The sequence below is a fragment of the Saccopteryx bilineata genome, chromosome 3, assembly GCF_036850765.1.
Source record: "Saccopteryx bilineata isolate mSacBil1 chromosome 3, mSacBil1_pri_phased_curated, whole genome shotgun sequence".
Taxonomy (NCBI): domain Eukaryota; kingdom Metazoa; phylum Chordata; class Mammalia; order Chiroptera; family Emballonuridae; genus Saccopteryx; species Saccopteryx bilineata.
The window spans coordinates 302,675,143-302,690,295 of NC_089492.1; the positions used below are offsets into that span (position 1 = coordinate 302,675,143).

Below are 15,153 nucleotides of genomic sequence, written 5' to 3' on the forward strand. Positions count from 1 at the left end.
TCCTGGGTTCGATTCCCGGCCAGGGCACACAGGAGAAGCACCCATCTGCTTCTCCACACCCCCCTCTCCTTCCTCTCTGTCTCTCTCTTCCCCTCCCGCAGCTGAGGTTCCATTGGAGCAAAGTTGGCCCAGGCATTGGGAGTGGCTCTATGGCCTCTGCCTCAGGTGCTAGAATGGCTCTGGTTGCAACAGAGGGATGACCCAGATGGGCAGAGCATCGCCCCCTGGTGGGCATGCCGGGTGGATCCCAGTTGGGCGCATGCAGGAGTCTGTCTGACTGCCTCCCCGTTTCCAGCTTCAGAAAAATACAAAAAAATAAATAAATAAATAAAAATAAAAATACCACAGTTTTTACTCTGGTCGCATAATTTTATTTTGTGTATTTATCCGTCCCACCCTAAAGGCCCGTCCGTGAAAATATTTTCTGACATTAAACCGGTCCGTGGCCCAAAAAAGTTTGGGGACCACTGGGTTAGAGCGTCCTACCATAAGCCAAGGTTGTGGGTTCAATCCCAGGTCAGGACACATACAAGGATCAAACAATAAATGTCTGAATAAGTGGAACAGCAAATCAATATTTCTCTCTCTCTCTCGCCTTCCTCTCTGTCTAAAATCAATAAAAAATTAATTAATTTAAAAAAAACAACCCTCCTGCCTGGCCTGTGGTGGCGCAGTGGATGAAGCGTGTCCTGGAATTCTGAGGTCGCTGGTTGGAAACCCTGGACTTGCCTGGTCAAGGCACATACAAGAAGCAATGGCTCCTCCCCCGCGCCTTTCTCTCTCTATATCCTCTCTCTAAAATCAATAAATAAAATCTTAAAAAAAACAACAAACAAACTTCTCCTGCCTGACCTGCTCCGCAACCCCAAAGCCAATGGCTCATTTCAGCAGCACCCATTTCCAGGTACTGAACTCGTAGTCTGCTCCAGCTGCCCTAACCAAATGCGACAGGCCGGATGGCTTACAACAGAAATGCATTGCTCATCGTTCTGGAGGCTGGAAGTTCAAGGTCAAGGTGCCTCAGGGTTGGTTTCTTCTGAGGCCTGAGGAAGAATCCGTTCAGTCTCGTAGATTGTCTCTTCACCTCAGCTTCTGTCTGTATTTGTGTCTTATCCTAATTTCGTCTGGTTACACTGCATCAGGGCCCCACCCGTATGACTTCATTTTAATGTGGTTACCTCTGTAGAGACCCCTGCCTACACATAAGATTGCATTCAAGGCCCAGGGGGTGAGGACCCTGATGTATACTTTTAGAAGGGACTTGCCTGACCAGGTGATGGCACAGTGGATAGAGCATCAGACTGGGATGCCGAGGACCCAGGTTCAAGGCCTTGAGGTCACCAGCTTGAACACGGGTTCATCTGGTTTGAGGAAAGCTCACAAGCTTGGACCCAAGGTCACTGGCTCGAGCAAGGGGTTACTTGGTCTGCTGAAGGCCCACGGTCAAGGCACATATGAGAAAGCAATCAATGAACAACTAAGGTGTCGCAACATGCAACAAAAAACTAATGATTGATGCTTCTCATCTCTCCATTCCTGTCTGTCTGTCCCTGTCTATTCCTCTCTCTGACTCTCTCTCTGTCTCTGTAAAAAAAAAAAAAAAAAAAAAAGAAAAAGAAAAAAATAGAAGGAACACATTCAACCCATAACAATGTTTGTGTTCTAAGTTCTAGAATGTTCCATCACTCTCTATGGGTTCACTGACATGTGGCCTCAGGGCTCATAAATAGAATGTACTGGGTTTCTGGGGAATAGAGAGGTCACTTTTACCCTAGAATGCACAATCACATCGCAAATGGACTCCAAATCAAAGCTGTTAAATTTCCAAACCTTTAATACCTAATCAGACCATGGTGAGGTCAAACCCTTTCTCCCCTCCCACTTCCCTATTTCCCCAGATTTGGGGTTAATCGGAAGAAGACTCTCCCACAAGTGAAGGCATCCAGGTGTGAGAAATGAATAGGTCCAACTCCCTCCCAACAGCCCCTGAACTCATGCCCTCATCCCTAGTTACCCCATCAGGTCCCCACTAACCTCCCTGGGGGACCCTCGTTTGCAAAAAGCCTCTCCCCACCCCACCCCCCAAGCAACCCAAATTCAGCCACCAAGGAGAACATATTTACAGAGGGACAAGATGAGGACACAAGAGACAGGTCTGTGCAAACAACATGGGCCCCAGAGCAAAGAGAACAGTTTCTCTAGGACATGGAGTGAAAGCTTTTGAGGGGAGAGTGGTAAAGAAGAAAGATTAAGAAAGACTTTAGAGAAAACACAACGGTGGCTCTAGGTGGCTCTATGTCCCTGCTTGGGACAGAGTGAGCCCCAGGGCCAGGGCGGCAGGGTGAGCAGGAGAAAACAGATGCCCCCCAGCAGCAGGACCAGGCTGGCCCCCACAGCGCAGCCCAGAGACCAGGCGTACTCATAGGCCAGGGCAGGGGCCGGGGGAGGCTCGGGGCTGACTCTCTGCATCAGGGCTCGCACGGAATGCCGGAACACCTCCAGGCTGACCAGGAGCAGCAGGCCTATACGGAGAGGAGAGACATGGTGCTCAGGCCCTTGGGGACCCCTTACTTGGGTCTCAATATCTTCTTCTCCAATGCACCCCATCACATGCTTCTCAAATAAGAAACCTGGGGGAACCCCCAAGCACCCTCTCATTTATTCACTCAACAACTAGTTACTAAACACCTATTAAAAGCAGATGCCATTTTGGAAGCTGGAGAGAAAGAGGAAACAATACTTGTTAAGAGACAGAAAGTAAAATAGTGAGTTCCTGGGGCTGGGGAGTGGGAATGTTGATGTTTAATGGAGATACAGTTTCAGCTGCGGAAGATTAAAAAGTTCTGGGGCTGGATGGTGGCGGGAACTGCACGACAGGGTGAACGTACTTAATGACACAGAACTGGACGCTAAGAAATGGTAAAAATGGCCCTGGCCAGGTGGCTCAATTGGTTAGAACACTGTCCCAATACACCAAGGTTGCAAGTTCGATCCCCAATCAGGGCACATACAAGAATCGACCAATGAATGCATAAATAGGTGAAACAACAAATTGATGTATCTCTCTCTAAAAATCAGTAATTTTTAATGGTAAATTTATGTTATGTGTATTTTGCTGCTTTCATAAAGAAAAAAAAAAGCAAATCCCAGAATCCAGAATCATGAACATCAAATTAAGACCCCATCAAGGCTTTCGTAGAATGACTGTGGAATCTGAAAGAGTCAATTTGAAGAACTACTGAGTGGAATGGTGGTTGCCAAGGGCTGAGGCTGAGGATGATGGGGAACTGTTGGTCAAATTATTCAAAGTTTCAGTTACACAGGACGAGTAAGTGCTGGCGATCTAATGTGCACCATGGGGACCATAGATAATGATTCTGTTATCTACCTGAATTTGCTAAGAAAGTAGATCATGATGTCCTCACCACAGTCAATTAAAAGGTAAACATGTGAGGTGATGGATGTATTTTTTAAAGTTGATTTTAGAGAGAGAGGAAGGCGGGGAGAGAGAGAGAGAAACATCAACTTGTCGTCCCACTTACTTTTGCATTCATTGGTTGATTCTTATATGCGCCCTGCCTGGGGATCGAACCTGCAACCTTGGTGTATCAGGATGACACTTAACCAACTGAGCTATACCCGGCTAGGGCTGATACATGTATTAATGAGCTTGGCTGTGGTGATCAATTCATGATGTACATGCATATCGAAACATCACATTGTATCCCTTACATATACACCATTTCTCCTTGTCAGTCACACCCCTGTAAAGTAAAAAAATAATAATAATAATGGTGGATCACAAAATAAAAAGAAAGGCAATGAAGTCAAGTTGTAATGCAAGTTAATGTTTTTTAAAAAAGAAAGAAAGAGAAAAGAGGAAAAAAATAAGGAGCAAGACAGACAAAAAACTCTGACCTCGTGGAGCTTATATTCTACTTGTAGGAGACAGGCAGTAAAGAAACAATGCCCACAGGAGACAATGAGAAAGTCTAAAAACTGAAGCAGGTAGATGTGATAGGGACAGTGAGAGTGACCCAGTCCCCATTTCTGCCAACCATAGCCCTTCAGAAAAGAGGTCTGAATTTGCCAGACCTTCTGATTCTTCAAAAAGAGATAGAATGTATAAATGATTATAACCTGTATGGGAGTTCACCCAAGCTTTAACTACTGGCTCAGAGAAACCTTTCCACACTGTCTACCCAGCAAAGTGCACTATGGGCCATCGCAGGCCTGCCACCGCTGGTCTGCCGCCTCCAAAGTAAACACATGAGTAGACAAGATAATTTCAGAGACTGATGCACACTGGGAAAGAGATAAAAACAGGGTGATGGGAAGGGGAGTGAAACCCAGGGGTGGAGCAAGGACTTTAAATAGTGTCATCAGAAAAAGCCATTTCATCTGAGACCTGAGAGAAGGATGGAGAGAAGCCAGCCACGCCCCAAAATGAAGTGATGGCTATTCCAAGCAGAAGGAGTGGCTAGTGTGAAGGCCTGGGGGAGGATAGGGGATAGGGTGTTTGAGGAAAGGAAATAAGGTCAGTGTGACCAGAGCGAAGAGAATGGGAAGGAGGGGAGTGGTGGGCAATGGAAATGCAGAGGTGGGCAGGGGTCAGATCACACAAGACTATCTATCTGATGGTCCTCATGATCATGGATCCTAGCCACCTCCACTCTCAGATGCTGGAGGCTGGCTCCAACCTTAGTCCCTGACCCTCCTTCCTTTTTGCTCTTTGGTTCCTTCACAGTTTTTAATCAGGGTCCTGGAGAATGCAGCTGGCAGCCTGTGTATCATGGTTCAGTGGCCTCTCTTGGGACCTTTATGGCCCCACACAGCTGAGCAGTAGGGTATTGGAGCTGGAAAGACACCTAGACAAGGAGAAGACACTATTCAGTCCCCTTCACTTCTTTGCTAGTTCATGCATCTCTCATTCATTCAATAGCTCTTCATTGCCTGACCAGGAAATGGTGCAGTGGATAGAGCATCGGACTGGGACATAGAGGACCCAGATTCAAAACCCAGAGGTCACCAGCTTGAGTGTGGGCTCACCAGCTTGAGTGTGGGGTTGCCTGCTTGAGCATGGGATCATAGACATGACCTCATTGTCTCTGGCTTGAGCCCAAAGGTCACTGGCTTAAGCCCAAAGTCACTGGCTTGAGCAAGGGGTCACTCGCTCTGCTGTAGCCCCCAGTCAAGACACATATGAGAAAGCAATCAATGAACAATTAAGGAGCCACAATGAAGAATTGATGCTTCTCATCTCTCTCCCTTCCTGTCTGTCTCTGTCTGTCTCTCTCTCTGTTTTTGTCACAAAGACAAACAAACAAACAAATAAAAAACAGCTCTTCATTGAGCTCTCATTATAAAATATATACATGAGATTGACACAGGCCCCATCTTTCTAGTGCTTCATCCCGGAAGGAGAGATGGACAATACTCAGGTAAATGTACTGCTGTGGACCAACTTGCGTCCTCCCCAAAGTTTATGTATTGAGGTTCAATGTCTTGAAATACGATTATATTTGGAGATAGAGTCTTTAAATTAAATAAATTAAAAATGAGGTCACGGGGTGAGCTCTAACCCAACATGGCTGCTGCCCTTACAAGAAGAGATTAGGACACAGACACTCACAGAGCTGACGGCCATGTGAGGATATCGGGACAAAAGGGCCTTTTACTAGTAAAGGAGAGAGGCCTCAGGAGGAACCAGTCCTGCTGACACCTTGAACGTGGACTTGCAGCCTCCACAACTATGAGAAAATACATTTCTGTCGTTTAAGCCAGTGGTCCCCAACCTTTTTTGGGCCATGGACTGGTTTAATGTCAGAAAATATTTTCACGGACCGGCCTTTAGGGTGGGATGGATAAATGTATCATGTGACCGAGACAAGCGTCAAGAGTGAGTCTTAGACAGATGTAACAGAGGGAATCTGGTCATAGTTTAAAAATAAAACATCAGGCCCTGGCCAGTTGGCTCAGTGGTAGAGCATCAGCCTGGCGTGCAGAAGTCCCGGGTTCGATTCCCGGCCAGGGCACACAGGAGAAGCGCCCATCTGCTTCTCCACACCCCCCTCTCCTTCCTCTCTGTCTCTCTCTTCCCCTCCTGCAGCCAAGGCTCCATTGGAGCAAAGATGGCCCGGGCGCTGGGGATGGCTCCTTGGCCTCTGCCCCAGGCGCTAGAGTGGCTCTGGTCGCAACAGAGCGATGCCCCAGAGGGGCAGAGCATCGCCCCCTGGTGGGCAGAGCGTCACCCCCTGGTGGGTGTACTGGGTGGATCCCAGTGGGGCGCATGCGGGAGTCTGTCTGACTGTCTCTCCCCGTTTCCAACTTCAGAAAAATACAAAAAAAAAACAAAAAAAACATCATTTAGACTTAAATATAAAAAAAACAGAAATAATGTAAGTTATTTATTCTTTCTCTGCAGGCCGGTACCAAATGGCCCACGGACCGGTACCAGTCTGTGGCCTGGGGGTTGGGGACCACTAGTTTAAGCCATCCATTCTGTGGCGCTTTGTTATAGCAGCCCTAATAAGCAAATGCTTATATAGCTAATGACCTTTCTAGACACATTAGAAAATATTTGATCCAATGAGTACTACATTTCACAAGATGCAGCATCTCTTTTTTGGACCCTCAACTCCAAGAATGCAACAGTCCTTGCAAGTTCCAGATCGAAATCTAATACTAGTGTGTTTAGAGGCCCTCCAATATCCAGCCAACAAAAGGGCTTAGAACTCTCATGTTCGAGCCTACTCAGCTCTTGTGCCTCCCAGCATGCAACAGTGTTTGGGGAACCCAACTCCCAGCATGCAACAGTGTTTGGGGAACCCAACTCCCAGCATGCAACAGTGTTTGGAGAACCCAACTCCCAGCATGCAACAGTGTTTGGAGAACCCAACTCCCAGCATGCAACAGTGTTTGGGGATCCCAACTCCCAGCATGCAATGTCCTCAGTTCCCAGTCTCTCAACCCTCACCTGAGAGACCAAGGCAGACAGCTCCAACTCTGAGCAAGAACTCTGCGCCTTTGTTGAGCACCATGATGATGCAGAGGCACCCCAGGACCATGACTGCCAGGCCTAGCACCGCAATCACCGCCGCTGCCAGATTCACCTCTGCGAAGAGGGAGGGGGGAAAGTGGAAAACACAAGATGGAGGGGGTGGGGACAACTTCCCTATAGGGACTTACAACCAGGGGAGTGGGAAGTTCAGGACTAGGGAAGAATTTTCAAGTAGAAGATTATCCAGTCTAACAGTTAATTATTCTGTTGAAGGAACTAAGACTCAGACAGGATCAGCTCTTTGCCTAAGGTCGCAAAGAGGGGACAGAACCAGAACTAGGAGATGGGAACTACCAATGATTACATATGATCTGGTCACCATCAGTTTACATGTGAGGAAACTGAGGCAGTGGGTGTGTGGGTGACAATGTAAAAGGTACATTACAGTCGAATGACCCAAGCCCAAATTCTTCCTGGCTACTTCCTAGCTGGAAGATTCTAGTAAAGTCACTGAACCTCTCTGAGCCTTAGTATTTTCCTCTAGAAAATCAGGATCAAAATTTCTCTTGGATCAGACCATTGCAAGGACAGGTGTAAAGTGCCCAGTGCAGCACAAGCACTGTGATTACCACCTCAGAAGAGCAGCATAATTTGCCCAAACTCACTGAACATCAAGGCAGAAGAGAAAGGTGTAGAGAAGGTAAGGAGCCAGTGTTTACTGAGGACCTACTGTGTGCCAGACAGACACCACAGTGTATGTTTTACCTGCATCATTTGACTAAACCAGAAAGGATTTATGACAATGATCCCAATTCTCTTATGGGTGGGGATATTTTGGGACTGGGGTGATGGAGGGGCTATGGTTATTATAGGAAGGGTAAGTGCTAAATTGTCCAGGATGGTAGCCACTAGCCACATGTGGTCTTCTCATTTTAAATGGATTGAAATGAAAGACAATTTTGAACTCAGTTTCTCAGTCACACCTAACATACCCCAAGCACTTAGCAGCTATGTGAGGCCAGTGGCTCTTCCCTGCCGGTCAGCCCAGGCACAAGACATTTTCATTTTCACAGAAGATTCTCTGGGAGAATGATGCTTTCAAGTCAGAATTATTTGGGTTCGAATCCTGACTCTACCTCTCCACTTCCTCGGGAAAATAAATGTAACCATTTCTGAACCTCCATTTTCTCACCTGAAAGGTAAAGATCAGGGGTCTCCAAACTTTACACAGAGGGCCAGTTCACTGTCCCTCAGACCATTGGAGGGCCAGACTATAAAAAAAACAACTATGAACAAATCCCTATGCACACTGCACATATCTTATTTTAAAGTAAAAAAACAAAACAGGAACAAATACAATATTTAAAATAAAGAACAAGTAAATTGAAATCAAGAAACTGACCAGTATTTCAATGGGAACTATGCTCCTCTCACTGACCACCAATGAAAGAGGTGCCCCTTCCGGAAGTGCAGTGGGGACTGGATTAAATGGCCTCAGGGGGCCGCATGCGCCCCGCTGGCTGTAGTTTGGGGACCCCTGGTAAAGATAAAGCCCCTGCCTGCACCTGACCAGGCGGTAGCGCAGTGGATAGAGCGTTGGACTGGGATGCGGAGGACCGAGACCTCGAAGTCACCAACTTGAGTACAGGCTCATCTGGCTTGGGCAAAAAGCTCACCAGCTTGGACCCAAGGTTGCTGGCTCCAGCAAGGAGTTACTCGGTCTGCTGAAGGCCCGCAGTCAAGGCACATATGAGAAAGCAATCAATGAACAACTAAGGTGTCCAAACGAAAAACTGATGATTGATGCTTCTCATCTCTCTCTCTCTCTCTGTTCCTGTCTGTCTGTCCCTGTCTGTCCCTCTCTCTGTTCCTGAAAAAAAAAAAAAGCCCCTGCCTGTGGGTGGTGTGGCTAGGATGGAGAGCTTAGAAATGAAACATCTGGCATCGTGCTTAGCATTGATAGATGTGCATTTGGGAGAGGTGAATGTACCACCCGCAGAGAGGGACTAGGACTTGCCCAAAGTTGCACAGCATGTGGCAAAGCAGAGCAGGGCTATGAGTGTCAGGCACAGGGCTCTGGAGAACCATGACCCTACTGCCACCAACCCCCAAAGGAGGGACTTGCTGAGGACATAGGAGCTGAGCCTATTCCAGGCCAAGGAGAAGAGGAGAATGCTACCAAGTCATCCTCTATCACGGCCAGCATTTCCACACACACACACACCCCACCGCGGGTGCAAAGTCCTCACCTTTCTTTGTGGTCCTCTGGAAGATGCGTGCATTCTCCCCCGTAGTGAAGAATTTAAAATAGGTGCAGTTAGCTTCTGTGGGAGCAGGAGAGAAAGAGAGAGAGAGAAAGGGAGATGTTGACATGGAAGTCCCTTAGCCTCCTTGATAGACAGAAGAGAAAAACAATGCTCATAAAAGCCACCTGCCACACACGGCTTATCCAGCAGCTAGGATTTCGGTGCAGAACTTTGAGGCCTAGATCTGTGGCTTTGAGTTGGCTATTGACCTCTCTGGGGCCTCTGTCTCTTCCTCTATTAAACGAGATAATAGCCTCTTTCTTGACTCCATCATACAGATTTGTTGAGAGTCAAATGGGATTAGAAATGTATAATCAATTTATTCAACAAAGGACATCAAAATCCAGGCAACAGGCTAACAGAAGAAATCCTTATCTCAGAAAGGATTCCTATCTAGAAGACACAAAGGACTCCTGCAGATGGGCAAGGAAAGAGAGATAACCCGCCTGGCCTGCGGTGGCACAGAGGATAAACTGTCGACCTGTAATGCTGAGGTCACTGGTTCAAGACCCTGGGCTTGCCCAGTCAAGGCATTACCGACAAGCAACAAGCAACCAATGAACAACTGAAGTGAAGCAACTATGAGTTGATACTTCCTGCCCCCCCATAAAATAAATAAATAAAATCGTAAAAAGAGATTGAGAGAGAGAGGTAACCCAACTGAAAACAGGCAAAGGGTATGAATAGTCAGTCACAGAAGTGGAAGCCTGGATGACTCACAAATATGTGAAGAGACGCTCCACTTCCCCAGGGATCACAGAAATGCAACTCAAGTCAGCAGGGAGATGCCACTTAAGAGCAATTATTAAAATATTAAAAGGATATTATCAAGTACTGGAAGGATAAGAGGGATCAGCTGGGAGTGTAAGCTGGTACAGGCATACTTTGTTTTATGACTCTTTAAATATACTGTGTTTTCATCAACGTCGAGGTGAGACCCTTCACCAGCAGAAATCTTACGACTCACTGAAGGCTCAGATGATGATTAGCATTTTTCAGCAATAGAGTCTTTTTAAATTAAAGTTGGTACATTATTTTAGACATAATGCTATTACACACTTCATGGACTACAGTATAGTATAGACATAACTTTTATGTGTATGGGAAACCAATAAATTTGTGTGACTGGCTTTATCACAGTGGTCTGGAACTGAACCCATATCTTCAAGGTATGCCTGTGCCCGCATTTTTGGAAAATACTCTGATAGCCTTTAAGAAATGCAAGATGTTTATACCCTATAATCAGCCATTTTACTTCTGTGGATACATACAGACAGAAGCCATGTACAGGAACATATATGTTTACACCAACAGGGAGTCAGAAGACTAAGGGAAAGCAATCTGGAGAGGTTTGAGAGAAACAGCATTGAGGAAAAAAAGTTAAAAATAAAAAACATGAAAAATCGATAGCATGATGTAATGTATGTAAACTAAAACACCTACAGATATAAAATAGCATTATATTTTTCAAGTCAAAAGACTTATCCAGGGATGTATATTCAACTCATTAAAGAGACGAGTCAGGAAGAAATGAAATGAAAGAACAACAATGTTAAATAGAGCACAGGAAGGATCCTGCAAAGGCTGGTAATGATTTTTTGACATAAACTGAACAATAGGATTTATTCATCTTCGTGTACTCGAGGGGCCAGGCAGTCTGGGGAAATGTGAAGGAACTTCTCAAATTGAAGGAGAATGTGGAGGTAATATAAATATTAGATGCTGAGGTAGCACCCAGCTCTGTTCTAGGTACCTCGTGTGCATTAATGCGCTCATCTACATAGCAGCCCCATGAATAGTTGGTATTGCCCCATTGTACAGAAAAGAAAAATGAGGAGAAGAGGTAAACTGAGTCAGGTGAGGTGGAACACTCAGCCCGTGGCTTGAGGGATGAAGGAGGGTATGAAATGTCCCATCAGGAGCACTGACAGTTTTCATGCTGCATGTAGCAGAGTGAAGAGACCCTACTGTAGCAACCAATGGGAAACGTGGTCTACATCCAAGGGGAAACAAAAGTCCCACCCAGCAGGTGTCATGCATCGTTCTGGAACAGTGTGAGGTGTGTGGCATCCCATTTTGGCTACTAATAATCTAGGACATCTTGTCTCTGACCCCAAAGGATATGGCACATTCCATTTAAAAAAAGAGTATTTATGGGTCACCCTTGGAATGTCCTCTGATAGGCCGTGGGATGTGTGGTGTATTTCTAAAATAATGAAAGAGGTGAGATGTCCTCCAAATGGCCATGAGTGTAGGATGATGGTAATAGCCTTGTAATGATTTTGAAGTTCTTTCTGACCAATCAGGGGTCATCCAGAGATGCGAGGGACCCTATCCTATGCAGTGTGGTAGGGTGGGACAGCCCCTCCAGTGCAGCAAGGACCTTTGGTATATTGCGTGGACTACTGAGATGCAGTATGTCACAGTTACTAAAAACAGAGCCGACAAGGGCTTCAAACCCCATAGGACAAGCCTGGGTGGATTGACAGAACCCCTTATACCTCTCCTCATTTTTCTCTTCTGTAAAATGGGAGCAATAATAACTGCTCACAGGGTTGCTATGTGGATAATAACAATACACATGAAGTACCTAGAACGGAGCCAGAAGCTACATAAGCATCCAATATTTACATTACATTACTGGGGCATCTCGTTTTGCAAAAGTTTGGGAATTTCCCGCTGGAGGATCTGAGGGCTGAGTGGTAGCCTGTCTGCCAGAGTGAAGTGTTTAATCTGAACGCTGAGTAAACAGGTAGCTCAGTCAGCAGGGGTGCTTGACATCCCACCTCACTAGCAAGGGCTCCGCTCATCCTACTTGGGACCCAATGAATGTACATACGATTCCTCATCTGGAGAAGTGAAGGAGGGGGGAAGCCCCACCTGGAGCCCAGAAGGATAGGAGAACTTTGAGGGGGTGTGGAAATGATAGGATAGCCTTCAGACAGTAAAGAGTGTTGGAGATCCCTGTGGGCGATTAGCACATGGCCCTGAGGGGTGTCAGATAGAGGTGGCATGAGATCTGGTTCCCAAACAGGACAGACTGTACCCCCGGGGTATAAGCAAAGGACACTGCATACCCTGTCAGGAAGAGTGACAAGTAGGGGATGGCTCCCTGGCATAGTTAAGGGAGAAGAACCACTCTGTGGGAAAGGGAAGGCGTGGGCATGTCCATAAGAGAAAATGAGAAGGACGAAGTGTGCAGTCCAGACTGGCATCTAGAGGTGAGAGGGACAGAAAGTGAAGACCATTTCCTGGGAAGTTGCAGAGGCACTGCCCTGGGGTGTTGGGAGGTGTGTGGTGAGAGCTCCATGTGATAGAATCAGTAGGTAGGATCAGGCGAGGATCCTATTTGGGGCAGGGGGTCAAGGTGGTCTGTGTCCCAGGGCCTGCAGGATGGAAATCCAGGCTGTCTCAGGGACAGCAAGCTGGCACCGAGAACCCAGACTCTCTCTTTAGGGGCACAGGCTGAGTGTGGGCATGGACAGGGCACAGGCTGTCTCAGGGCTGTGGGTGTTTCTGGGGGCACAGTCTGTCTGAAGTCACAGGCTGGGTGGTGGGACCCAAGCCATGCTTGGAGAAACAGTTTCTCTAGGCTCTCTGTGGGAATACCGGCTGGTCTGGGGACACAGAAATGTCTGGGATCACAGGCTGTACTGGAGGTACAGCAGCTTTGGAGATCATAGGATAATCGGGCACAGGCGGGTCTAGGGGTCCAGGCTGGCCTGGGAAACGAGCTAGCCTGCGAGGACATGCTAGTCTGCAGGAACAGGCTGGCGCGGGGGTACAGGCTGGTCTTGGAGCACAGCTAGTTTAGGTACAGACTTTCCACAAGTTTGCTCCTGGGGCAAAGGCCATTGAGGAGCACGGGGCGATGCGGGTTCAGATGGTTTCCTGGAGTGCAAGTTCCCTCCCTGGGGCTCAGGCTTTCCCCGGGGCACAGTTCTCTACCACCCAGGGTCCCCCACTGTCCGGAGCCGGATCCCCGGGGGGCGGGGCCTCACCTCCGGGCAGCTGGGCGGGGCCGCACGTCTCTCGGCCCGCGGGCACGTCCGCCTGCCACAGGCGCTTGGTGCACATCTTCCACAGCCCCAGGTGCGCGGCGTCGCAGACGGCGCTGCCGTTGGCCTTGAAGGTGTTGAGTTCCACCCAGAATTCAGTGCCCACGGCCAGCACGGCCAGCGTGGCGCCCACCGCGGTCAGGAGAAGCAGCCACTTGACCTTCCCCTCCTGCTCCGGCGACAGCCCGGGCTGGCGCTGCCCGCGACCCCGCCGGCCGGCCGCCACCCGCCTCCGGTCCTGCTCTTGCATTAAAAAGTTGGACCACATCATCATCCGCGCGCGCGGCCGGAGGCGCTCCGGTGCAGACCAGGCTGAGCTGGGGCTCGGGGGCGGAGCCGGGGTGGGGAGGCTCCCGGGGTCCTGAAGGGGGCGAAGGGCTATTTCCACTGGACTATACAAAAAGGAATTCCTGAGTCTCCCCGGAACCTCGAATGGGGCACCGAGACTGCCTTCTGCGTCTACAAAGAGGAAAGAACGAGAAGCCCCTCCCCCGGGGCTGGGAACCCTCTGACGTTCAGAAAAGGGTCCGGGTTGGCCACAGAAATTCAGCAAAGACGGTGGAACCCGGAGGTAAACCAGGTTCCCCTCCGGCCCAGAGCTAGAATCTGGGTGCCAAGAAGGGGCTTGAGGGCTCCAGAGGCAGGAGAACTGGATGCCGCCCGAGGCTCGGAGGGCCTGCTGCGGGTCCCCACTGGGCTCGCGAGTTGAGGGAGGGTACCTAGGAAAGGAAGCTGAGTTCCCTGTGTGTCACCTCCTGGCTTCTTCTGGACTCAGAGTCTGGGGAGGGAGGAGTTCGGTTTCTGGGGTTTAGGAGGGAGATCAGAACTCCTCCTGGGTCTCAGAGAGGCAGGAGGACCCCCAACCTTCACAGAAGGGAACAGTAGCTTCCTGGCTGGGGTTCAGAAAAGGGGGGCCGGGGACCTGCTGGAATTCAGAGGCAAGAGATCAGAGGTCTCTACTGGGGCTCAGAGAAGGGACACAGCGGTCTCCAGAGAAGGGGGCTGAGGGCGCCCCCAGGACGCAGAGGGGACCTGGGATCCCCACTGGGGCTCAGGTAGCGGGGCTGTGCTCCGCACTGCGGCTCAGGGTATGGGAACAGAGACACCCCACCCCGCCGGGGTTCAAAAAACTGCTGGGACCCGGAAGGGACTCCGTATTCCCTCGGGATCACTGGGCTCCCCCTCCCCCGGGCTCCCAAGGCCTGCCCGGCCGGGACCGCTCCAGGCTCAGCTCCAGGCCGGGCGCCTCCCGCAGGCCTCCCACCCCCGGCTGCCGGGCAGGGACCCCTCTCGCCCTCCTGCCTGGGCGCCGCGTCGGCCCCAGCTCCGCGACCCTCCGAAACGTGGGCTCCGCACCGCCGCCTGCCTGGCCTCCGGACTAGCACTGCGCTCGCGGCGGCCTCGCCCCCCGGCCGCCCACCCCCACCCTCCAGGCTATTTCGGGATCGACCCGTAAATAACACCAGCACCTGTCGCCGGGCGCCTGTTGCCATAGGGATCCCGGGTATTTTAAGGGGACAAGGGTCGGGGGAGGGGCTGGGGACCGGGTCCTGACCCGGCTGAAGCTTGAAGGGACATTTATTTCCTTAAGGGGCAAGCGCGGGAGCCGAGGGTCCGATCTCCCAGGTGAGGGGTGCGAGAGCAGAATAGGAAGCTTGGATATTTGGTCCCGGAACAAGCGCAGCGGGGAACTGGAACTGCTGCGTCCGAGGGAGGAGGGGCTGGGGGCGGAGTCTCGGATCCCTGAAAGAGGAGAAGAAACCTGGGGACTTCAACTCCGAGTACTGGG

The 15,153-nt window shown here is 49.5% G+C and overlaps 1 protein-coding gene across 1 annotated transcript; it reads right to left on the minus strand.

Moving 5' to 3' along the window:
• Nucleotides 1-1,809: 1,809 nt before the first annotated feature.
• On the minus strand, nt 1,810-14,767 carry CACNG6 (calcium voltage-gated channel auxiliary subunit gamma 6). The gene is made up of 4 exons (XM_066271196.1): nt 13,308-14,767; nt 9,250-9,324; nt 6,977-7,114; nt 1,810-2,522 (listed from the first exon to the last, which is right to left on the minus strand). Exons 1-4 carry the CDS (start codon nt 13,636-13,638, stop codon nt 2,284-2,286), a joined length of 783 nt encoding a protein of 260 aa, XP_066127293.1. The 5' UTR covers nt 13,639-14,767; the 3' UTR covers nt 1,810-2,283.
• Between the last annotated feature and the right edge of the window lie 386 nt (nt 14,768-15,153).

Excerpts from the sequence above, each read along its gene's own strand:
- CACNG6 (XM_066271196.1), bottom strand. The coding sequence starts at position 13,638 with ATGATGATGTGGTCCAACTTTTTAATGCAAGAGCAGGACCGGAGGCGG. Across the intron at positions 9,325-13,307 it reads CCCCGCCCAGCTGCCCGGAG|AAGCTAACTGCACCTATTTT; the intron begins GTGAGGCCCCGC and ends CTGCTCCCACAG. Across the intron at positions 2,523-6,976 it reads TGTCTGCCTTGGTCTCTCAG|GCCTGCTGCTCCTGGTCAGC; the intron begins GTGAGGGTTGAG and ends CTCTCCGTATAG.